This window comes from Opisthocomus hoazin, chromosome 1 (assembly GCF_030867145.1).
Source record: "Opisthocomus hoazin isolate bOpiHoa1 chromosome 1, bOpiHoa1.hap1, whole genome shotgun sequence".
NCBI classification, from domain to species: domain Eukaryota; kingdom Metazoa; phylum Chordata; class Aves; order Opisthocomiformes; family Opisthocomidae; genus Opisthocomus; species Opisthocomus hoazin.
The window spans coordinates 103746571-103772177 of record NC_134414.1 but is presented as its reverse complement, the minus strand read 5'-3'; the positions used below and the strand labels follow the sequence as shown (position 1 = coordinate 103772177).

The following is a 25607-nucleotide window of genomic DNA, read 5'->3' as shown; positions in this document are numbered from 1 at the left end:
TCCAAGGGGGAGAAAGTGAGGGAGACCAGCAGCTCACACGACCCTTTCAGTCCACAGAGTGACACGTCCTGTCCTCCCCAGGGAGCAGTGGTACCTTCAATGAAGTACCATTTAACCTGCTCTGGCCATGCTGGAAACCCTGGGGAACAGCCAGCACAGGTCTGCAAAGGCTCCTGTGGTGGGACCGACACCACCGGGAAGGACATGCTTCTGCCTGCTGCCATCATGAGCTGCTCCAAGCCCATCCTCCGGGCACTATGTCTAGATGGGACATTGGGTTTGACCTTGCACAGTTGGCTGGCTCATCACCTTTGGCTGAGAAGACCAAAGCAGGAGTCATGTGTGATAGGGACTAGGGGACAAGAAAATTGAACCCAAAATGAAAAGATTCAGCCTACAGACCAATTCCCTACATGCTGCAGGGCTTCTCCGCTTTCTTCCTCCAAGCTGCAGCAGCAGCTTAGGTGGATTTCTTGGCTTTCAGAAGACAATTTACATGAAGGGCTAAGGAGATTCCATCTCAGACCCTTCAGCAGGTCCACCCTGACTGTTGTGTTCACCTTTGGACTACTGGTCTTGTTCTGCTGGGGCAGATGGGAAAAGCCTGCAGGCAGGTTTTACGTTTTCAGCCACCCTAAAACAAAAATTTGGAGATACAGATACTACGAAAACAGGATGTCAGCTTTTGTCAGAAAAGATCACAAGAGGTTTGAGGTTTGTTGGTTTTTTTTTTGTTTCAGCTGCCTCTTTCTCTCATTTTCCTACTCCCTCCCTCCCTTGCACCCTCCTCCCACCTCCCAATTTCTGTCAGCACTCAGCATACGGTCAGGGGAAGAGCGGAGGAGATGGCGGTGGCTGAGACACAGCTGTATGCAAAGGTGTCCAATAAGCACAGGAGCAAAAGCACCTCTGCACTCCTCGAGCCTCTCCTCGACAAAGGATTCCCCGCTCATATCGCGTGAGTAATGTGTTTGGCTGCCTTTGTACAGTAAGAGGTATTTAGGATATTAGAGGAATTTCTTGTAAGATCTTGAAAGCAGGCAGCTTGCTTTTTTCATCAGGAGAGCGTGCTGCTACTTGGGGATGATGCACCTACATAGTGATCAGACCTGTCTGTCTTTGAATTTCTTGTAGAACAGTGTGTGTTGCTCATGCTGCAAAAGCAAGCTGCTCTGTACCCATTTTATAAATACTGTGTATATCTGAAGACACATGCCCTTCAAAGTCTTCAGGTTGAGAGGCTTCACGATAAGTTAAGAAGTTGAAGTCCATAGTTTGCTTTTGGGATATATCCTCTTTCTTTTTTTCTGCTTATCACTGTTGTTAAGGGAGTTAAATGTGGGCGTAACTTCTACCCAAAGTTTTTTCAGGCCTGGCAAAGACCGCTTGCTGGATTATGTCACTGGCAACTGTTTTAAAAGACTAAGCTTTACTTAACAAGATGCCACACGAGTCTGTTAATTTTTCTTTCTGTCTGGAATCAGGATCTTGTTCTAAAAGCACGTCCTACCTGGAAAATATAATAGCAAAGAATGAGGCACTCTTCTTGGCAACACCAATGGGTGAGAGATTAGCTGGTGGCAGCTAACCATGTAAAGAAAAAAGAAACATAGTAGTCATTCCTTGCCCAAGCATTGCTCTGGTTGGACAGGGAAGTTTTGGGAACGATTTTCCAACTTCTGAAGGGCAAGTATGGACACTTTGGTTCAAACCACTTTAAAAAAAAATCTTTTTATTTAAATGTCAAAGAACACTCATAAAAATATTTTAGAAAGGAAAGAAATATCTCTCCCTTTTGATTGAAAATTAGGCAAGTTGAAAAGGCCCGTTTGTAAGTGCTATGTTGTTTTTTTAGGAACAGCTGTGTTTAGCAGATCAACTTTAGACACGATAGCCACAGCAGCTTACAAGGAAACCGTGGGTCCTTTGTTCCCAGTTATGTGTAGTGGAATTTTACCTGTGCAGCTAAAAATGTGGCTCATCATTTCTCTAGTAGATATTGTAAGTTTGGTCACCCCAAAGTAATGGCTAGTTTTTGAATTTTCTGTTCTCTATGAGATGTTCTTCAAACCCCCCCCCCCCGAAACACTTTCTGCTGTTACTGAGATGGCTTTGTGCTTCCCAGGTCAAAATCAAGAAGAAGTGGCAAAGCAACATAAAATTACAAAATGTCCATAAGAACTTTATTTTGTAGTTTATCTGCTTTTATTGACCTTAAGACCTTCAAAATTTTGATTGCATTTTTATAAAGTCTTTTAGTTGTCTCTGTAGTTCCTGGATTGAACCTTTAATAATAGTACTGAAAATCTGTTCTTTTGAGATGTCCTGGCCTAAGAAAAATGAGGCTGGGTGGAAATATTACAGAATCTTTCATAACGTAGAACCAGTACAACAAAGCAACATTTCCTTGAGGAACAAAAACCAAATATCAAGGATTAAGCCTATCATCAGACCAGCAAAATGGGCCTCCCCTGGTACTTAGAACTGGACTGTGTCAGAAGTTCTGTGCTTTAGGGAAGAGCCAGTTTATTCTCACCGTAAAGACACTGTTTTCAGTACAGATTTTCAGAGGTTTATTCCTATTCTCTGTCTGAGAGAATATGGTATATATATATTTTATTCTATGTATTATCTTTCAATATCATCTTCACTGCTCCTCTTGGAAGCATAGGATGTCTAGTCACAGCCTAATGCTCTCCTGACACTAAGGGCTCTACAAACCCTGCTGGAAAGCATCCTACACCCAATGTATGTGATGAGACAAAAGGTGGGAACAGAGAGGAACACAAGGGAGCGAGCAGATAGTACTGAGCAACAGAACAGTCCATGCCCTCAGGTCTTGCTTGTCTTATAGCATTTATGATTGTGCAGGCCCTATTGTAAAGAGAAGCTGAAGTCAAACTCCATTTGCCTTCAGAGCTGTTTGCATAGACCTTCTCTCCAATTGGGAGGAACAGCATAGCATGAAGTAGTAAAACATTCACTTTGAGGTGTTGAAAAAGTGATTGAAAAAGTCTGGCATTATTGGCCAAGCAGCAGCAGGCACTGACATTTCAACAGGGTACAGCAGGAAGGGCTGCATGGGGAGCAGAATAAAAATGCAGATTGTTTGTGCTTAACGTGATGGCGGAGGGAGAACCAGCAAAGGCATGGAAAGAAAATGTGCAGTATTCAATCGCAGAGGACACAGACTAATTTTAGACCAGTTAGACCATGGTTTTGCATTGATGTGGCAATAAAAGTTGATTTACTTTACAAAGAAGAAAGGTAGAAGGTAAAGCTTGAGTTGAAAGACTCTCTTTAGTGAGTTGGGTGGCCTAGATCTGGCTCTCTGTTGGCCTATGTGAGATCCTCAATCCATATTTTCAAACCCCAATATAAGTATGTTTGACTTTGGTTATACGTATGGGCTTGGGCCCGGCGTCTTGAACCAGAACATTATCCTATGAACTGAGCAAACCCTACTTTCATAGTACGTGGATGGATGGTTTACCCAACCCTAAGGAAATCCATATAGCCAGTAGGACTGCTTAGGAAACACCTCCAAGACACAAAGGAGGACATTCTGTGTGGAGGACAGGTTACCAGCCTTCAAGGAATTAAAGACTTGCAGTGGAAAAATCTATCTATCTGGAGGGCTTCAAGAACATTAATTTTTGCCGGGAGTAACCTAGTTGTTAACGGTCCTGTCAGTGCTGGAAAATAAACTTGGTGACTACAGCATCCATTCTTTATTTTCTAGGAGTATTCTTTCTGTTATTCTGATGAATCCATTTTGCTACATTCTAGGCAAAAAGCTTTGGCTGCTACTGGACAAAAGACAACAGAAGATGCTGCAAAATGGTAAGTATCTGTGATTTCTAAGGAGTACTTTTTCATTAAACCTGGCTAAAAATCCTGATTCATGTGCTGATTCTGTCACTGAATTTGAAGTTAGCTGCCATAAAGACCCCTGCATCTGAGTTCGTTTTTAAATATATTTTGGTTCATGCGGAAGAAGAAATAATTGTATCTGTGCTTATCCTGGGAAGCGAGGTTGTTTGCAGAAGGTCTGGGGTACATAAAAAAAAAATGGGGAGGAAAGGGAAATCTTGGGTAGGAGCAGCTACTTTTACTTTTTAAGCGCCCTGCTTATTCATGGCCATGGCCACCGAGGTCTTCTCACTGCCTCTGCAAGTGGATCCCTGCAAAGTTTTTTTTCTCTGCACCAAGGCTCCTGCAGAGTATTCATATGCTGATAATTGATTTTTTTTCTTCAATCCACTCTCAAATCAAATCCAGTCTTTCCTTGCATTCTTTTCTGGGATTTGTTGTGGGGTTTTTTTCCTTGGTTTGATTGATTTTTCTTTTTTTTTTTTGGTGAAAAGCCACAAGAGACATTTGAGAATGGCAGATTCTTCCTGAATAATTTTTATCAGGGATGCCACCACGCTTTCCAGCAACCACTCCCAATCCAAAGCTGTGAAACCAAACATACAGCATGTACAGAACAGAGTGCAGGATGTCTTCATGTGGGAAACAAGTTTCTGACCTTTGCTTGTGCATTTTCTGATTTATATTGTTTGCTTTTACTAGGGCTGAATAAAAACACTATCTCTTTTAGAGTATTTTTTTTATCTTAAGTTATTTTTCATTTTGTCATTCTTCATCATTTTTCCCCAATTCTTCTTTTTCCTCCTACAGCCCTCCATTTCCAGTCATTAAAAAGGGGAGAAAATTACTCCAAAATCCCTAAAAATATCTTTTTTGTTGTCTTTCGTTTTTAGATGTTAAAAGAAGTGAAGGCACATAATAAAATATAAAATAATAATAAAAATGAGAAAAAGAAAGACCCATTCTCCATTCGTTAGTATTTCAGAGAAAAAAATTGTAGGGAGCTTTTATTTTAGCTTTTAATTTGTAAGAAAAGAACAGCCAACAACCTTGTATTTCCTTTTTCTTGTCTCTACTATGGATGCTTCAACCACAGGAAACAAGAGTTAGAGGTGCACACACTTAGTCTCTGTGATATGCTCTTGCTTTCAGGTTGCACTCCCACTGTAATGATCCCTCTTTGGATGACCCAATCCCTCAGGAGTATGCTCTTTACTTATGTCCCACCGGCCGTTTGCATAACCACCTGCAAGAATTTTGGAAGGAGAGCAAGCGCCAGTGCGGGAAAAACAGAGCCCATGAAATTTTTCCACACATCACTCTCTGCGATTTCTTCACGGTGAGGCACAAAAGACTTGCAATGGTCAAACATCAACTACTGGTGAAAGTGGGCTACCTACAATTGTCTTACACCAGAACCGCTCCTTGGTTCTAGGCACATTTGCTTAATATTTAAGTGTTCAGCTCCTCCGTAGGCACTGAGTGCTTTCTTCCCATTACCTGCTTTAGCTACCCACTGTAGGCCTTGGCATACCTAAAAGTCGCACACTGGGGCCAGTGGGATGCTTCAGTCTGGTGAAGTGACACCTCTAGCATCCACCTAGGACAACCCTGTGCATTCCAGGCTGCACATGGGCCTGCCAGCAGGAAGCACTGCTCCCCACATGCAGCTATCGGCAGGCTTCAGAGACTGTGCCCACTGCTGCATCCATCTAAGATGTTAAACCTTCCTTCCTAGGGATGCCTTGAGCCAACTGTGTAGCAGTGACTTCATCCCCGTAGGATATACACAACTTTGCTATTATGCTGGTCTGGTTTAACCCCAGCTGAAAACTAAACACCACGCAGCCACTCCCTCACTCTCCAGCAGTGCGATGAGGGAGAGAATTGGAAGAGTAAAAGTGAAAAATCTTGCAGGTTGAGATAAAGACAGTTTAATGGGTAAAGCAAAAGTCATGTGTGCAAGCAAAGCAAAACAAGGAACTCATTCACCACTTCCCATTGGCGGGCTGGTGTTCAGCCATCCTCAGGAAAGCAGGACTCCATCGTATTTAACAGTTACTTGGGAAGACAAATGCATGAACTCTGAATGTCCCCCCTTCTTTCTTCTTCCCACAGCTTTTATTGCTGAGCGTGCAGTCCTATTTTATGGAATATTCCTTTGGGTGGCTGGAGTCAGCTGTCCCAGCCACGTCCTCTCCCAACTTCTCATGCACACCCAGCCCACTTGCTGGCAGGGTGGTGTGAGCAGCAGAAAGAGCCTTGACATCCTGTAAGCACTGCTCAGCAACAAAGACAACATCCCTGTGTTATCAACATTGTTTTCAGCACAAATCCAAAACATTGCCCCATACTAGCTACTTTGAAGAAATTTAACTCTATCACAGCCAAAACCAGCACTTATGCCTATGAGAATCTCAGGGAAACCCCTGCCTCCCCCAGAGACCCCCAGCCAGAAGGTCATTGTATGGTGGCATGCCCCAAACTTTACCCTTTCTATTGAAGCTTAGATGTTGTGAAAAAGAGAGAAGCAGAGTGCACATGGATGGAAGGAACAAGGGGAGCTGGACTGGACTCCAGTAGTGCAGTTTAGTCACTTTGTCAATGATTTAACAAGGAATTTGGGCTCCTGGGCTGGACTCGTCGTGGGATGTTTTCTGGTTCTGGAGATGCCACTGTACTCCTAGCTTGCCTTCTGAATGATGGGTAACCCTCTAGAGAGCTTCCCAGCAGAGATACTTCTCCTGCACGTGTAAATGTGCCAGTATCAGCAAAGACCAGCAAAGGTTTGAAAAAACTCTGGAGCTGACTGATATCCAGTTTTGACTTGGTGATGGTGCAGCACATGAACATCAACTGCAGCTGAGATGCACTGAAACCGACATGAGCTAGAGCAGCTGGAAAAAATTATTAAGTTAATCAATCATACTTTTATGCTAAACCATGTCTCTAAGTATAGACAGTGAAAATAGGAGTATTTTGTCGCAAAATATAGAATAGCAGGGTACCCTGTGTCCGTTAATCGCAATTATACAGAACAACAATCATCAATCAATAATGAATGCTATGTTATTGAAAGGTGTCAAGTTTACAGGCCTGCCCCTGGAACAGATGACTGAATTGCAACCCTTACCTCATGCACCTCAGCCCCATTTCAGGTAGCGTATTTCTAGGGATAAATGCACCCTCCGGTGCTGTTCTCTGCTCCTCGTCTGTCAGCAAGAGCTGAGCTGGCCACCTCAGAGGCAGAAAGCAAGACTCACTGACCTGGCTCCCACCTCCTTCTCCCAACCCAGGCCTCTCCTGTTTCCTGACTCCACGTGTCTTTGGCAGCTCCCGGGCTCGCCAGCCCCAGAGGAGCCTGCTGCATGGCCCTTGGCCTGGTGCAGGATTCCACCCAACACTGTCCCCCCGCTGCCCAGTCTGCCTGGTGCCCCTCCATGCATTGCTCCTCACCACACCTGAGCCTCGCTAGGCAGTGGGTTTGTAGCTTCAGAAATGCTCAAGAGAGAAAGACAGTCCAAGCAGGAGGAGCTCCTTTCTTCTCTTCTGCTCTTCCCCTTCAGCAGCTTGACCCAGTGTAAAGCCTAAATGGAACAAATAGCTCTGTGGAGGAGAATAAAGCAGTGCGGAAAGGGAGCATCATTAATGTTTCTGTCTTTGGCTGGACGGCACAAATTTCATCTTTGTCTCTGCTTAAATTGTTTAATTGCCACTTTTTGTGGAAGCATGGCTTTGTACAATCCTTTAATTTGCTGTGATTAGAACATTAAGGATGATAATGACAAAGATGGCTCACGAATTTTGCTGGGTATGGTGCTCAGCATTGGAGATTTTGAAGTGTTAGCAGAAGCGATTTCATCGGTTGGGTAACAATACGAAATCCAGCTTAGAACTGAAGAGGGAAATCATGATCCCTGCCTCATTTCAGACAGGCTACTGCACACCTGTCAGACAGTAGAATCCTTTGGCTCTTTCCTACCCAGGCTAGGTAAACCTCCTGGTAGAAGGCTCCATATCCTACCATAGCACCAGGATACTGTGCTGAATAAACTGTCCAATATTACTGATTTTAATATCAGGAATTTCAGGCAAGTTCATAGGTGTGTTGTCTTTCTCAGGAATTCTAATGCCCACAATGTTTTCGGGTACTACTCTATGACACACACTGTGATAGTGGCTGTTGAGTTGGTACGTAAAGCCTGCTTCTCCTCTCTTTTCTTTCAGTGTGAAGACCATAAAGTGGAATTATTGTATGACACCTTAAAGCGAGTTGGTGACAGCTTTTCACAGTGCTTTCCACCATCCATTTCCCTATCACTACATTCATCCACTACCTACCTTGGCTTCTTTGTTGGTGACAGCCATGCAAATATCCTCAAAGAGTTTGCTCTGGCGTTCTCATCAGAGGCTTCGGCCCTGGCAGGTAGGACCAACACCGGAGGGAAAATAGGTGGGTTGTAGCGCAAATGCTTAGGCATAGTACTGAAAACATCTCCTGTGTCTCCAGGGGAGCTTAGCTGGTGGTTTACTGCCAACAAGCACACTTTCCTCACACAGACTTGAAAATAACATGTCTAGGGGAGCTTGTTCTAGTCTTTGGCGACACAGTGCTTTTGTCTAGAAGCTGAAATGGTTGGTTGTAGAACTTGATAGGCTATCTATTGGGATGTCCAGGATGGGCAAGGATATAATACTCCCTCTTCCCAGACCTCCATCCTCATGGCGCTATGGCCCAGCCTAATGGCCCAGCTGCATCCGTGAGAAATAGGTCCTAATCCCCATTCCAGAAACATCCAAGGGAAGCTGTATCATCAGTAGAGACTGAAGTGACACATCCCCAGCATAGCTTTGTCCGGGAGAAACGAGTTCAGTACCTCCCAGAGTGGGGAAGGAGTTCAAGTCCTGTCCATTTTTTTCTCCTAGCTGAAGTCAGGGACCAAATCCAGTCCAAATTTGTGAATTACTGTGACATGATTAAAACCACAGCATTCTGCAAAACAATTATTCAGCACAACTATGATCTACTCTACTACTAATTATTAAGGCATTTTCTGCATCATGCCAAACATGTAGGATAAAACATGAAGAAGAGCTTTAAATGACCTTCACTTCTATGTTGTGACGTGATTGTTTCATTCCTAGATTGCCATGTCAAGCCTTGCCTAAAGCAGCTCCACCTTACCTTGGCTCACAAGTTTTATCCTCATCATCAGAAGACTTTGGAGCAATTGGCCAAATGCGTTAACCCAGGGGAGACCTGCCAGTGGGTTGCTGCTCTCTACTCACGGGACATGCGTTTTGTGCATTACCAGGTACTGTCATCAGATTTACTCAATTTCCTGCACCCGCATGTCAGACTCTTTGCTACAGTCATCTTCCCTTTTTTTTCATTAAGAAAATCAGTGCATGCACAGTAGAGTGTTTCAAAACGCATGATTATTTCAAGCACCATTTTGGGTTGAAAAACTGTACTCCTGACTCAGTAGAAGATACCTTTATGGTAGGCTGCTTGGCCTGCATGTCAGCAAGGTCTGATTCCAAACTCCAGCAGAAAAAAACTAATCTTGCCATGACATGAGAAAAGAAGAGAGGCAAGAAATGATCCTTGAATATTTGCCAGGATTTGTCAAGTCACAGCTTTGCAGTAGAATTCCATTCAGCAAAATTAGTTTTCTTGATTGTTCCAGCCATGATGACAATAGCACAGATTAAATATCAGTGAGCAGGACACTGTTATCACAGATGATTCTCTGCTTAACAGACTCATAGTTCAAACCAGTTAACATTTTTCAAGTTCTTGTTTCCAAATTTAAATTATGGAATGATCAGCATTTTTTAGTCAGATCAGTATATCACTTTGTCACAGGTCTCATACTGGATTTTGGTCACACTCAGGAGAGCTGCAAGTAATCACAAAAAAACTGATAATGCTTTTGCTGCATTTGCTTTCAAAAAAGTCCATACTAGTTACGTGAAAAAAGTATTTTTATGAAAACCAAGTGCCTATTTTTACACATACCACAAATGCGGTAGCGTCTTCCTTTTTCTCTGCCGAAGTGCCATTAAAAAGCATGTTGCAGAGTGTAAAATAGTACGGGCCACTGTGTCAAGTAGAGAGCTGAACAAGCACGACCTGAAGCTCTGCAGCTTGTGCAGCAGTGGGCTCCAGGCAGCAGCCTGACCCCACTGCGTGTTCACACAGACGCTGAGGGCCCTCTTCCAGTACAAGCCCCAGAACATCGACGAACTCATGATCAACACTGGGGACTTCATCTATGTTGACCCAACGCAGCAGTCCGACGTGAGCAAAGGCTGGGTGATTGGGACCTCGCATCGGACTGGCTGCAGGGGTTTTCTTCCCGAAAACTACACTGAGAGGGCCAACGAGTCAGACACGTGGATTAAGCACAGGTAAGATGGGGTTTCACGGGTATTGTTTTATGTCAGCCGCTTTTACTACTGGGGAGCCATGGCAGCGTTCCTCCTCACCGTGAGATGTGGGCTGCCAGGTGGGGCACAGGAGAGAGGGGTCCTGGGGGTCTGGGTGGGATGCTGAGACTTTTGGAAGAAAAGACATAGGACACACACCTGCAGACACTCAGAGTTCAGCTGCTCAAGGAAAGACCCCTGTTTGCTCTTGAACTACCCGAACATACTAATGAATTTTAAATGACCACACGCTGCCAGGCAGGCTGAGCCTTCAGCCTGGCTCATTTCTTCCTTCTGGAGAAGGACTGCGTGAGGGATCGCTTAAGCAATCTGGACCCCCACAGATCCATGGGTCCACGAGTGCTGAGGGAGCTGGAAGACATCATTGCTGAGCCACTCTCCATCATCTTTGAAAGTTCCTGGAGGACAGGAGAGGTGCCCGAGACTGGAGAAAGGCCAATGTCACTCCAATCTTCAAAAAGGGCAAGAAGGAGGACCCAGGGAACTACAGGCTGGTCAGCCTCACCTCCATCCCGGGAAAGATGGTGGAGCAGCTCATTCTAGAGGTCATCATCAAGCAAGTGGAGGAAAAGAAGGTTATCAGGAGTAGTCAGCATGGATTCACCATGGGGAAGTCATGCCTGACCAATCTGATAGCTTTCTACGATGACATGACTGGCTGGGTAGATGAGGGGAGAGCAGTGGATGTTGTCTACCTCGACTTCAGCAAGGCTTTCGACACTGTCTCCTATTGCATCCTCCCAGGGAAGCTCAGGAAGTGTGAGCTGGATGAGTGGTCGGTGAAGTGGATTGAGAACTGGCTGAATGGCAGAACTCCTGTAACTAGTGGTGTCCCCCAGGGGTCAGTACTGGGCCCAGCCTTGTTCAAGTTCTTCATCAATGACCTGGATGAAGAGTTAGAATATACCCTCAGCAAGTTTGCTGACAACACCAAACTGGGAGGAGTGGTGGATACACTGGAAGGCTGTGCTGCCAGTCAGTGAGACCTGGATAGGCTGGAGAGTTGGGCAGAGAGGAACCTGATGAAATTCAAGAAGGGCAAGTGCAGGGTCCCAAAACCCCATGCACCAGTACAGGCTTGGGGCGGACCTGCTGGAGAGCAGCTCTGTGGAGAGGGACCTGGGTGTCCTGGTGGATGACAAGTTGACCATGAGCCAGCAGTGTGCCCTGGTTGCCAAGAAGGCCAATGGTGTCCTGGGGTGCATTGAGAAGAGTGTGGCCAGTAGGTCGAGGGTGGTTGTCCTCCCCTTCTGCTCTGCCCTAGTGAGTCCCCATCTGCAGTACTGTGTCCAGTTCTGGGCTCCCCTGTTCAAGAAAGACGAGGAGCTACTGAAGAGAGTCCAGTGGAGGGCTATGAGGATGATGAGAGGACTGGAGCATCTGTCCTACAAGGAAAGGCTGAGGGAGCTGGGCTTGTTTAACTTGAGGAAGAGAAGGCTGAGAGGGGACCTTATAAATATCTTAAGGCTGGGTGTCAGGAGGATGGGGCCAGACTCTTTTCAGTGGTGCCCAGTGACAGGACAAGGGGCAATGGGCACAAACTGAAGCATAGGAAGTTCTGTCTGAACATGAGGAAGAACTTCTTCACTGTGAGGGTGACAGAGCCCTGGAACAGGCTGCCCAGGGAGGTTGTGGAGTCTCCTTCTCTGGAGATATTCAAGACCCGCCTGGACGCGGTCCTGTGCAGCCTGCTCTAGGTGACCCTGCTTCGGCAGGTGGGTTGGACTAGATGACCCACAGAGGTCCCTTCCAACCCCTACTATTCTGTGATTCTGTGATTCTATGATTCTGTGATTCTTTCTTCTTTTTTTCTCATTTCAAGATCTTCCAAAGTCAAACTTGAAATGAAACCTTGCAAAGGTTACTCCACCACCTTGAGCCCACCTTCATCTTGTTGATTTACCCTGTATCAGCAGGCATCTGTTTGGCTTCCTGCACTTTGCTCTGCAGCTGGCAGTGCGGCTGATGCTACTTGTAGATTAGAGCTGATTTTTCTAAGCAGGGAGGTGTAGGTGCACTTCTTGCTGAGTTCTCAGAGACAGAGAGGAGGCAACCAGGTAGTATTTCCTGTTTGAAGGTCACACTTTTGCAGGGTTACACCCAATATATGCCATCAGTTTGTATTATTTTAACCTCATTCTTACTGGGCAGATTCTAAATCAAGAACAAAGTGATGAAGTGGATTGCAAGTGTGAAAAAAACACTGAATGGAATAAGAATCCTGAATTCTTATTCTGTGTACACAAAATCATGACTTAAAAATCCCTTCTATTTGTGTGTGCCCCTATATGTTTATGTGTGTGTGTTGCTTCTGCTTTTTCTACAGAGAATATATTCTTGCAACATCTTCGAGATTCTTGACCAGGTCTGAACATGAACCTAGTGTAAAGCTAAATGAAGAAGTCCATAATCCTTGTATGTCAAGGAGTGTAACCAACGCACTTTCTCTTCAGGTAATTATTTGTTTCCATTTCTTATCTTTGCCATGTGCTTGTGCAGATATACTACTAATTAAAAGAATTTAGAAAATGTAATACTATCTTCCTTTTTTCCCCTCACATTTTCATGTTACGTTGTAATGCACACACACACACATATATATACACAAAAACTCATATGCTCATACCGTATGACAGAATATCTCACAAATATTTTGTAACATATATTAGTTATATTGCTCTTGCTTTCTTTAATAAAACTCTTTTCATTCCTGTCATAATAGCCAAACTTAGGAGTTCTCTGCTCAGGTTTCTCTGTGCACAGCCTTACTGGGCAAGCTGTGCAGATGTATGGCGACAAGTCTGACAAGTGATACAGAGGCACAACTTCCCCTGACTTTCATATGGGTTCATAGCAGAGTAACTAGAGCGGAATTAGGCTCATTCATTGTACATTGTTACTTTTATCTCCCGACTCTGTGGAATCACAGAATCACAGAATCACAGAATCGTAGGGGTTGGAAGGGACCTCTGTGGGTCATCTAGTCCAACCCCCCTGCCGAAGCAGGGTCACATACAGCAGGCTGCACAGGACCGCGTCCAGGCGGGTCTTGAATATCTCCAGAGAAGGAGACTCCACAGTCTCCCTGGGCAGCCTGTTCCAGTGCTCTGTCACCCTCACAGTGAAGAAGTTCTTCCTCATGTTCAGACGGAACTTCCTGTGACTCAGTTTGTGCCCATTGCCCCTTGTCCTGTCACTGGGCACCACTGAAAAGAGCTTGGCCCCATCCTCCTGACACCCACCCTTCAGATATTTGTAAGTTGCCTTGCTCGTTTATGTGGTCCCAGATCTTAGCATATTTAAATATTTCATCTTCTTTTGTATTTTGAGATACATTGCTAGCTCAAATAACTGCATAGAACTGCAGCAAGAGAACAGCTAGCTGGAGAGGTTAGCAGCACTGATGGGATTACATTTTTGCCCCAGTTCCAAAATCAATACGTATAAATTTTTTCCCAGGTTTTCCACTGGTCTTCTGGTAGGAAGAGCGAAACAAATAAAGACTTTGTTTTTCTACCTACAATACACTTGCACCTGCACTACCTTGTTGTCTCTGGCTGTCAGGCATGCCAGGAGAGTCAGTTCTGGCACACTGACAAGGTGCAGAAACCTCTTTGGGCTTTCTGGCCCCATGGCCTCTCTTCTCACTGTGCTGGGGGATAACCCCAGGTTCATTTGTGTTAACATCAGAGAAACTTGTGGGCACGTTGAGGGAACTTCCATCCTGGGGCCTCCTGGGATGCTGCATGCATGACTGTAAGACAGAAACTTCTGCACAAGTCACACGTCCTTCCGCAGACTCTTGATTGCTCTTGGCCTCTCCTGTCTAGCTCGGATCTGTGGAAGAGCCACTGCTTGGCCTGACGTACAAGTTCTGTAGATGTGCACGTCTCCAGTCTAGGAGTTTCCCTGGCTTCTGAGTTCCTCCTAAGCAGAAATGCAAGACCACAAAACCATAGTTTTAAACTCTGATCTTGTGGCAGTTGATTTGTGTTTCATGGCAGAAATGCAATAGCGTTTAGCAGAATACATGAATATAAATCTCATACCACTTCTTAAGAATTCCCTTCTCTGCTGCTGGAGATACACATCGCTAACCCGAGTGCTGCAGCAGTAGCACTGCTATGGGTTACTGTTGAAAAGGTTTTAAAGCCTACGACCTATTCCTCCTTATCTTCTTATCTGTATTCAACGTGCATTGTATACTAACCCCAAACTACTTAGAATTTCTTTGCAGTTCTGTGCAGTCTGAGTAAGAAAGTGGCCTCAGAGGAGATCCGGGTTCACTGTTGACCTGGCCTCTACATTATGAAAAGTGTAAAAGTAGTGTTTTCATTAGCAAAAGAAGGATGAGCTCGGTGTTAGTCCTGATGTAGAAAAGAGCATTGCCACTTAAATCTTAGCTAGATTCCCTCTTTTGTTTATACCAACCATGTGATATATATTAAAATTATAATTCCTACTCAGAATGGAAAGATCTTTCATCAGCACTACTTTTCACTAGTGTAAACACAGAGTTAAAAACTAATCTGTGGCCCATGAAGGTCACGGATCTCTTTCATTTGCCTGCAGTGGAGAGCCAGTCAGGCTTACTATTGTCCTAAAGATAGGCATCTATTATAGCAGCTCCTTTCTCTCCCCCTCTGTGCTTGTTATAAGCCTTCCAGGAGAGGTTTGCTGTTCCTTCCTCCGTCAAGCATCATCCAGGAATCCAGACTTTTCATGCAGGTTATATATAATATGATAATGGAAAACCCTTTTCACACAGCTGTCTCCAAATGCCACCCTGCGAAGAGGAGTGTTGGTGATGCGCCACGGGGAAAGAGTTGATCAGGTCTTTGGCAAATCTTGGCTTCAACAGTGCTTGACTGCAGATGGTGAGCAAGATAATGGAAGGATCTTAGCAAATCAGAACAAAAACCAATTAATCCCAGTAATGGGTGCAAGAGATTCAGTCTCCTATATGTAAATGTAAACACTGACACAAAAGAGTGAGCAACATTGCAAGTCAGGTAGAGCACTGCTTTGACCTGCACATAACTGATATTTCAGAATGTGTGAAAGTCCTTCATGTTTATACTGGATAAACTCTGAAGAACAAGCAAAACTCTTGTGATACTGACGGATGTGTCTTTTACTGATGGATGTACAAAACACAAGAACTCTACCACTCGTTACACAAAGAGGTGGTTGTCAGATCCCTCCACCTTTCTGTGCTTGAGTCAGAATCATGGTCTGCTGATCAGAGTCACAGTACATCACTAGTCAAATCTGGGGAAGAAGACCAAGAGCAAACCATGGTGGAATGAGATGTCAGCACTGACTTAAATTAAAAGCTGAATTTCTTGGCCATCTCTCCCAAAATAATGTATTTTGTGGTGAAGAAAACTGACCCAGAACAGGGAAATATGTGGCGGGAGGAAGGAGGGGAATAAGAAGGTGGGAGTTCAGAAGGGAGAGATTTATGCCAAAAGTCTCCTCTGTTATGCTTGAGATCTCTTATATTGTGTGGGAAAAATTCACACTAGAAAATAAGGGTGGTACTTTCTGACTGCATAATCAATTCACTGGTTTCATTTTTTTTCAGTGGAGAAGTTTTTTGTCGTTTTGGCTATGGTAAAAGAGTATCGATATAGAGTAAATTTTTGTTTTGTCTGAGCCCCACAAAGCTGAATTCTGACAATTTCCTGTCCCCTCTCTCCGCTGCCCCATTTGCTCCTTCAGAGCTTGCAGAAGAGGTGCTATTTTGTTAGGACAGGTGATTTCTGAAGTCAGTGTTGTGACTCGTTAAGGTAATGGCAGTCACCAGGTTTGATTCGTTAGTGAGATGCTGACTATGTCTGTAGAACTAAAATAATCCTGTAGGCTGACGGCAGCTCCCCCTCGCCCACGCGGTTTCCAGGTGAGGTCTGGGGAGAGCACAGAGTATAGTTGGTCCCTGGTGGACAGACAGCATGGGTGTTTGAGGTGAAGGGAAGAGAGACTAGCTCCTTGGGCAGATACCCTGCTTCATCACTTGCCCTTGTGGCCAGAGAATGGGCCTTGACCTGTTTAATTTGCCAGTTGAGATGTCACTCTGGGCTGAGTATTCAGAGCCAGACATGCAACCATTCAGAAGAAATGGAGCCATTGTAATGAATGCCACCTGTACACTCAGCGGCTGCCTCCCTTGTGCCACGGCAAAATGTCCCACTTCGTTTCAGGAAAATACTACAGAGCAGATCTGAACTTCCCTTCCACCCTGCCAAAGCGGAAAGACAGCGTGAAACATTTTGAATACGATCCTCCTTTATCTTGCTGTGGTATTTTCCAGTCAAGGCTTATAGGTAAGCTGGGTAATATCCTTCTGCAAACGTAAGGGTTTGGGAAGCAGTCTTTCATCATCTGCAAAAGCTCAGACTAGCTTTGCAATAGCAAAACTTCCTAGCAGCATTCATTGTGGAAACACTTCTCTATGGGCAACCACTGCAAGATCTTGCTTGTCTGCAAGGGACTAAGGTCTCACGCAGTTGTCACTAACAGGCAGTGACGAGTGAAGGGGTTGGCCAGAGGAAGCAGCTTCATGGTCTGCAGAGGGTGGTCACCTCATCACAGGTACCTGGCAGCTGGGTGGTATGGGTCAGTCTGACTCAATTCTCTCACCAGATGAAGCTGTTTCCACTCCCTGAGCCAGTGTGACTGACTGTGACAACGCGAGTCTGGTGCAAACGCTTGTCTCTGATGATTCAGTTGCATGGAGACAGCCAAATGCCGAACTGCTGTTTGCAGATTTGGAGTGAATCTTCTGTAATTGTCTTTCCAACACTCATTTTAAACTTGCTGTTGCCACCAGAATGAACTTTTTAGTGAGCTCAGTCAGCTGATGGAGTGAAAAAATGAATAGAAAGGGACTGTCAATGCATCCCATGTCAATGAAACTGAAAAGCTCCAAGCTGTTTTTTTGCAGGAAATATTTTTTAGTAGTTTCTCATCTGTCACGATTTGTAAAAGAGCAGCTCACTCTGCTGTTCCCATCCAGGAGAAGCTCTGCTGGACCAGGAGGTGACAGTCAGCTATGTGTATTCATCACCTGCGCTCCGCTGCATACAGACGGCTCAACACGTACTGCAGGGTAAGGCAGCAAAACTGGCCAGGTGCTTTTGCCAGGGTGGAAATGTCTTCTTCAAACTTCTGTGAAGTCTCTGAGATGAGTAATTAAGAAGATGTATGATTTTGTGGTTATTTGTTGTTATACTTAAGCAGGGAAGACTGGTAGCTGGTAATACAGGCAGAAATAAACGTGCCACCATGTGTCTGGTCTGGAGAGTACCATTCCATTAACTCTAGTCCTAGTTGGTTAAAATGGAATCCAATGTTATACAAAACAGAGGTGTTTCACAGCAGGTTGAATTCAACATTAGTAGCTGCTTGTAAAATCTCCACTGCCACCTCTTCCAGGAAATATTCTAAGCTAAAAAGCAAGTATTTCCAGTGCTCTGAAGAATATGTGTGTGAATCAGAGAAGACAGCTTTCTCCTGAAAGCATTTGCCTTTGCAAGCCAAACTGTTTTAATTCCTTCATACTGCAGAATCTCTTTCTTTCTCCTTCTCCCCCTCCCTCTCCCTCTCTTTTTTTGCTCTCCTGTGCCCTCCAACAGGTCTGTCAGAGGCTCACAGTTCACTGCCATGTTTACATCAGAATTATGAAGGGCGTGTGTTTCTTCTGGGAACTAGTACTATTCAGTAACCTCTCTTGAGAATAATCACCAAAATAATGTGTCTTTTGACAAGAGAATTCCATTTCTAACACAGTAGGACAATTTATTGCCCCACAGAGGACCACTGATGAAAATGCCATATGAAAATCATAAAAACATTTCCTGTCTAAAGTTTATTCAGATTGCAACATTACTGAGGTCTTTTCTTCTATTCTCTTCTGTGTCTTGCAGATCATCATAAGAGAGCTCCAGAAATAATAATGATAATGATGATGATGGTGTAATTATTTGTAGTGCCTTCACATTAATCAGACAAGAATATAATGGTGGTTTCACTTAATCAAAATGATCCTCTTTTGTTTATAAGTATAATGAATATACTTACACTTACTTATACTTAATTAAGAAGTCATAAAATTTCACTATTTAAATCATTACAGCAAACAAGACAGAATGTACAACCTGAATGTAACACTTCAAGTGTACCTTCCTCTTCTTAAGATATACTTCTTGTTCTTGTAGGGCTTAAATTAGATCAAAAAGTAAAAATCAGAGTGGAACCAGGATTGTTTGAATGGACCAAGTGGGAAGCAAGCAGAGTAATTCCTAACTTCATGACTGTGACAGAACTGGCAGAGGCATCTTACAAAATAGACACAAGTTACAGGTAATTGCTTCATGTCTAGATGTTAAAGTCTTCTTTTTTTCCCTGGTGTGTCTCCTCATCATTTTATATGTCACTAACCATTACAAACATTGCAAAGACTGGGTGATTCTGATCAAACTCAAGTCTGCATGATCTGTTCCGAAAATAAGACATGCTGTCAGCTGTCTTGTGACAAGAGGCAACTCTTTTTGCTTCTGTGACACAGGGACACGTGCACATGTGGGAATGTGTGCAGGTGTAGCACATGGATGCCCCTGCACATGCACAAACATCTGATATGTGCGTATGGGACCAGACTTGCTTCAGTGTCACCTTCAGATCTGCTGTCTCAGGCCCATGGTTTGTCATGCACAAGCATAGCTGTATTATAGGCATTAGTGTCAGCTACCAGGAGTTTTGATTTTACCTTCGGCTCATGTGAAGCACACTTTCAAAATGTGAAGAACAACCTGTCGGGTAAATAACATGCTGGTTTTCAGCGAGGAAGAAATGTGACTTCAGGAAAGTTTGGTGACCCCTTTGTTGAGGGTCTTCAGGGCAGCAACAAGAGGTCTGCCCCGCGGCAGAGGGTGAGTACAGGCTGGGAGGCGGCAGGGAGCCCAGCTCCACACGTGAAACATTTCTGGTTTGTGTCACTGAAGCCACCGCTACGAGAGCAAGGGAAAGTGAGGGGCCACCCCCGTGCACCCCAGGGCAGGGTCTGGGGAGAAAGAGGTGAGCCCGACACTAGCCGTCTGTCCTTCTGGTTGTGGGGCAGGCAGGATCACATCGTTTCACTATAATTGATGTTTGTGCCAAATTTGGTCGGGGAGGGATGTTGTTTTGGTTTTAGTTGCTCAAAGGTTAACACTGTGCTCAGCAAGGACTTTTTGGGGCCCTCACATCTTGGGGAGGGTGAAGTCTTTTCTGAGTGGTTGCAAACCACAGCAGGGCAGGAAGCGAGAAGTCTCCAACTCAAGCTAGCTCCTCGTCTTGCTCACAAACCAGGCTGCTCATCGTTCGCAGTGAACAGCCAGATCCAGGAAATTACTTAGCTAATAAAAGTGTCTCTGGGTTTTCCCACGTATACCAGACAGGAAGAAAGGAAATGTCTCCTGTCTTAATGCATTTCTTGCAGTCAAGCAAGCGTCTTCATTTGAAGTTGCGTGAAAGAGTAAAATCCTTCATTTGCTCGGATCGTAGTGCTTTCTGGTGTGTTTTATCACCAACAGACTGTTTTCCCTAGGTTTTTTGCTGTACAAAATCACTTGCCACAAAAGAAAGTGTGCAAATGCAGAGCAGTGGGAAGTTCAGAGGGGAAGCTCTGAAGCAACGCTAACTACACAGTCCAGAATCCTCACAGCTCACTCCGGTCCAGGCAAAAATAGGGTGGATGAGCTATAGCCTTGCACATAAGATGCCAGTTTCTTCCTGTCACACGCGGGGTTCAATATCCTCACGTCCCAGAGGCTGGATTTACCATATTCACCTGCTGCAAATGACAGCCTTCCACTAGGTTAAATCCCTGATCATTCCCTGTCAGCAGTGGACCTGACCCAAATTCTTCTGTTTCTAACACCACTAAGAGGCAACGTGAGCGGTGCCGAAACATTTGCTGCCCATGGGTTGTGTGCTGAGATGAGATCACCCTGAGGTTCACTGCACCCAGCTGCAGATATCTAAGAGCTGGGTGCCTAGGCTGTGATGGCTAGCTGGCAGCCTTCTTGTTGATGGAAAGAAGGGGGCTCCCTAGTCAGTGATTTTCCATCTTAGATAGCCTGTGTCAGACACTGAAGATAGCATGAATTGCCCTCTGAAGGGGCTTACTTGTCTCCATGGACCTAGCCAGCCACTGGAGTTGTAGGCAGCTAAGTTTGGGTGAGATTACCTCTGCCTCTCTCTCTCCTCTCACGCTCCCACAGAAGCAGAAGTTTAGTAGGTGCTCCCTGTCCCAAAGCAGGATAAACTCTGCCTTTGCCATTCCTGCTGTTAAAGCCTGCCAGTCACTGTGTAAGCTGATTATTTCTTTCCTCTTCATCCTTTGCATGGAGGACAGACCATTCCTTTCCTCTTCACAGCAGCCTTTTGCGGACTGTCACCATGTCCTTCTTCAGCTTCTCCTCTGAGTTGAATTCATCCCATCCTCCCTTGTTGGCTGTGCTTTCTGGACCCCTGTTCACGGCTCCTCTCTGGATTTTCACTTGTTGGTCCTCATCTCACTTGCCCTGTAGCAATCACAGCTGGACACAGCAGTCCCACCGAGACCTTAGCCTGGGCTCGGCCCTCCTGTGGCTATTTAGCCTGGAAACCACCTGAGCCAGTGCTGGGACTGCTCACCCCTGCTGCAGGATGGCTGGTTAATACCAGGGTTGATACTGCAGGGACTGAGGTGCCAACAGGACAGCGCACAAAAAAAAAAACCTGCAGTGCTGCCAAAAGGCAGACTAATTTTGAGTACCCCAATCTAGACATGTCTGACCTAGCCAGGATTAATATTAGGTATGAGTAACAATCCAGCATGACCCTTTCACACAGTTTTGCCACCTATTTTCTACTTCTGCCGTTTGTGCTGACATAATGCAGTGAGGACTCACCTATGAAAGTACACTGCGATACCATACCTTACTACAATATATTAATCTAATCTCACTCCTGCCTATTCAATGAATAAGGAGACAATCAAATTAGGGTGAGGGGGGCAGCTGTTTGTAGAAAAAAAATTAACATCCTGCACTGTACCACAACACATGGGTAACTATTTGCCAGCTGTAGCAGTGAACACTTCCCATTCCTGGAGAAGACAGATTAAGAGGATAACATGAAAAATAGAGAGTGAGTTGGTGGAGGTTTAATTGTGTTACCAAGAAGCCCTGACTCAAGCATCAGCTAAGTGGTAGATATCAAAGACAGGAGCCTGTTGAGAGGCAAGAAATGACGTGGTCCTGCTGCCTATTTTACCTGTCCCACAACTCTGGGAAGGCTGTCAGGGCCTCCCATCATCAGGAATTTGGTATTCCCAGTCGCCTACCCGTGGCATCGCCGGCCACCACACATCAGGGGCCAGCCCCCAGCCCTCCTCCCAGGGCTGGGCAGAGCTGGTGTCCTGGAAGCTGCTGCGGAGCCTTGGGAGGGGTCTGTGCAGGGTGCGTGGTGTCCATCAACCCAAGCCCTGCCGGGCCCGTGGAGCTGCCCTGATTCATAGCCGTTTGAAGCTCTGGCTCTTACTTTTGGGGGAAAATATGTAGTCAGTGCCTGAAGAGCCCCAGTGTATAAAATAAAGAAGAATGCCTGGTCTCAGCAGAAGCGCTCAGACACTTAGGAGCGGTGCATTGTGATTAGTGCCCCTGAAACCACTTTTTTTTTGACTCTAAAAGTCTTTACTATCCATTTGTCCAGCTAAAGCAGATATACCTCATTTGTTGTTGATTTTTATTTGCTTTGTTTATTAAGGAGACTGACACTGAGGTGCCAGATCTTGAAAGCATTCACATCATCAGTATCTCGCCTTGGTTTGGACTCGGTCGGGATTGCTAGAGCTGGGCGGCTCTGCAAGTCTGCAGTTCATAGCTGGGCAGTGGTCCTTGCCTACAGAACTGCTCAAAGCTGAAGCTTTTCTTAGACATGAATCCTACTTTAAATAATCGCCAATGTACACTACAAGTTTTATTAAAGCATTGTTTTCCCTCATTTGGTGCTTTATGAGCTACGAGATTTAGCCGTAAGATTTAAAGGAAATTACTGTGGAGGAAGCTAATGCTCCATGCAAGCTGAGGAAGCAGTATGTCAGCCAAGTCAGTAGACAAACCTATGTCCTTTTAACCAAGTGCTTTTTCTCTGGTGTAGTCATTTAATAGTGCTAACAGTGTCCCAGTATTCTTCTAGATTAACACATATTTGTGATTTTATTGTCAGGGGTAACTTCCCACTCTCCTCTCTGGTGCCTTCGGAAAGTTATGAAGAATATGTAAGCAGAAGCTCTGCGGTTATAAAACAGATCATCACTGCTTGCCCCAGCAAAGGTAAAGGTTTCAGATGTTTGTATATTCTGTCAGACACTTTCAGTAACAGGAACTGGCAGAGATTTGGCATCAGAAACACGTTTAACACAAGTTGCACAGAGCTTAAGGTAGACGTATAGTCCTTGTCCTGGGCTACACTAAATGTGAAGACATGCAATTTATAGGATAGAAATGAAAAAGCAAAATTAAGCAGAAGACAGTAGAGTGCTAAATTGCAAGAATATACTCTTTGCTTGGTCTTTTTACATCAGGATGTAGCTCAGCATGAGACAGTATACTTTTCTGGAAAGGTTTTTTTCTTTTCTTAGCAAATGCTTTCTCTCACCAGAAGACGTGCCTACAACACACCAGACTTTTTCTGCCACATTATCAAAGAGGTCTGCAAAGATGAACAGCCCCGAAAGAGCCTCACACCCATCTGCTGATGGGTAACCTGACAGTGCTGCAGCTCCCTGAGTACTTTTTTTTTGCTTTTCTTGGTGTATCAGGTGTCATCATCATTGTGGGCCATGGGTCTTCCTTGGCATCTTTCACTCGACCTCTGATAGGACTCCCCGCCAGAGACAGCAGCAACTTTGCCCAGGTGGTACGAAAGGTAAGAAGGTTTTTTGTTTCAGCAGGAAGTTTTCTGTTTGTTTTATTATACTTTTAATAAGGAGCCTGCTTACGTGATGAGACATACCTGTAACTGTATGCCAATACCAATGATGGTAGCTTTCTCATTACAAAGGGAATCTCATTCAGTTTTAGCAAAGTGCTGGAGGTCAAGAGAAGGATTTTCTCCTAGTGAACAGTATGTGACTAGCAGATTAGTCTTTGGAGCAGACTTTCATCCATCTCCCCTGGAAAGTCAATGCCAGGTAACACCTACAGACAAGAGGCACATTTGGAAACCTCTCCATCTGGAGCTCGCCTCCTTCCTTTAGAAACAGGGCTAAGAGCCTTCCCTCTCCTCCCCATGGGGTTGTGAGTGTAGCCTGCAGCTCTATTCAGTGAGTCACTCTTCAAGTAGCTGTGTGTTTTTGAAGTCACCATAAGTTCACAACTTTGGTGCTCAGCTACAGGATGAAGTGGAGAAGGGTTTTCTTGCCAGCTTCCTAAGTGGGGCTTGTGTTTGAGACTTGGTTGCCAAGGGTTTTTGTTTAGTTTATTTGTGTATTATCACCACTGGCAGAAATCTTCACCCCAGTTTTCCTTACCTTCTGCCTTGGTGTGACCAACCAGAGAATTCAGTCTTTAGATATGTTTTTACTACAACTGTCGATGCATAAGAAGGAGTGAACATATTTTGGTCATCAAATCCAAGTATGAATGAGGGGTGATGACACAAGTTCGGTTTTCACCCCACAGCCCTCCAGTCTATTTTTAGTTCTTTTCAGAAGTGTCAAAACAGTCCCAGAACTGTCTCAGGGTCTGCTTTCTCCTGTAGCAAAGCCCCCTCTTTCATGTCAAAGCAAATGACCCTGTTAGTAACTTCTTTCCTAGATCCCTTCGCTGGGCATGTGCTTCTGTGAAGAGCTGAAAGAGGAGAACAAATGGCAGATGGTCAACCCACCAGTGAAGACATTAACTCATGGAGCAAATGCAGCATTTAACTGGAGAAACGGTATCGTGGAAGATTAGAAGGCCAGCTCCGCCTTTGCGGGTGTCAAAAATGAGCCAAAGACAGGTTATGGTTCAGCACAGTTCAGTGATTCATCCAGAAGACTTACAGAGGGTGGGAAATACCCTCTCTGAGTTGTCAAAGCACAGAAAAATCCTTCTGAGTTTGGTGCCTGAATTTTGTTTTTATTTCAGTGATTAAGAAGAAAGAACCTAGGAATTGGCATGCAAGTGAGAAATCACTTTTCTAGTGGTGAAGAAAGTACCTTTTACCCTTTTCTGGGAGTACCAAGATTTAATAAATACAGAACTACCTGACTGTAGATTCCACTGCTGAAGGCACTAAAGTAGACAATATTGCATTTTCCAAGACCAAATTACATCTAGCAGGAAAGTCGTCTCCTACCCGCAGAGGAGACGAGTTCTACCCAAAGCCACTGGGTTTCCTGTTCACTCTGTCAGTTCTGCGAGAGCAAACACCACACTGACTATTTATTTACCTCTTCTACAAAGGGGGTCCATTTTCTACCACAACAGCTCCCCATTCAGTGATTCCTGAGTGATCCCTATTGCGAAAGGAACTGAACAATTCCTTTCTGAAGAAAACCACGCTGATTTCTTTACGGTTGCTGGGACAAAGAAAGGTGCCCTGCGTTACTGTACTGGTGAAAAAAAAGGTGACATGAGCAACTCTAACTGCTGAACGCTTCCTGAGATGGCACTCGCAGGACAACAGATTTGCTTTGTGCTGTTCCGTGCCAAACTATATAAACGGTGACACACCTACCAGACAGGTCACCTGAAAGGACTCTGTAGCTCTTCTCTGGGCGATTTGTTTAATGTAGGGAACATGGACCTAAAATTTTGTGCACAAACAGGAACATTCCTTTCCACAGTCTGTTTTCCTTCTGATTTTCCGTTCTAATTATCCTCTCAGGTAATTATCTCTGTGAAAGCAGAAGTGTTTATTTCAATGAAAGGAAAAAATTGAAGTTTGTCTTTCTGTCTTAGATGACTAAAAACATTTTCATTTTCACTCCTTGCCTCCCTGCTCCTTCCTGACCCATCTCTGCACACATGCCGTTAGCCATCAGGGCATGTGGTGGAGCCCATCCGACATTCAGGCTTTGGGGTGAGAGGTGTCTGACAAGCACCCTTACCTGTGGGCGTGGAGATTTCGTATCTTAGTCTTGCACCCAAAATGATTCATTTTGACTTTCCAGCTCTTGTGAAGTTGCTTGAGCTCTTGCTTTTCTGACAGCACTGTAATTCTAAAGTGCAAATCAAATGCCCCAAGGCCAAGACAGGAGCTCTTTA

General features: G+C 44.7%; 1 protein-coding gene across 1 annotated transcript; it reads left to right on the top strand.

The window, feature by feature from the left end:
• Window positions 1–845: 845 nt before the first annotated feature.
• Window positions 846–25179, top strand: UBASH3A (ubiquitin associated and SH3 domain containing A). Its single transcript, XM_009932638.2, has 14 exons — window positions 846–958; window positions 3790–3843; window positions 5026–5212; window positions 8101–8299; window positions 9019–9188; window positions 10079–10287; window positions 12653–12779; window positions 15095–15203; window positions 16530–16652; window positions 17345–17437; window positions 18546–18690; window positions 22582–22688; window positions 23177–23283; window positions 24174–25179. Exons 1-14 carry the CDS (start codon window positions 846–848, stop codon window positions 24309–24311), a joined length of 1881 nt encoding a protein of 626 aa, XP_009930940.2. The 3' UTR covers window positions 24312–25179.
• The last annotated feature ends 428 nt before the right edge of the window (window positions 25180–25607 follow it).

Coding starts and splice junctions, on each gene's coding strand:
- UBASH3A (XM_009932638.2), top strand. CDS start 846: ATGGCGGTGGCTGAGACACAGCTGTATGCAAAGGTGTCCAATAAGCAC. Junction 9,189..10,078: donor TGCGTTTTGTGCATTACCAG/GTACTGTCATCA, acceptor GTGTTCACACAG/ACGCTGAGGGCCCTCTTCCA. Junction 12,780..15,094: donor CCAACGCACTTTCTCTTCAG/GTAATTATTTGT, acceptor CTTTTCACACAG/CTGTCTCCAAATGCCACCCT.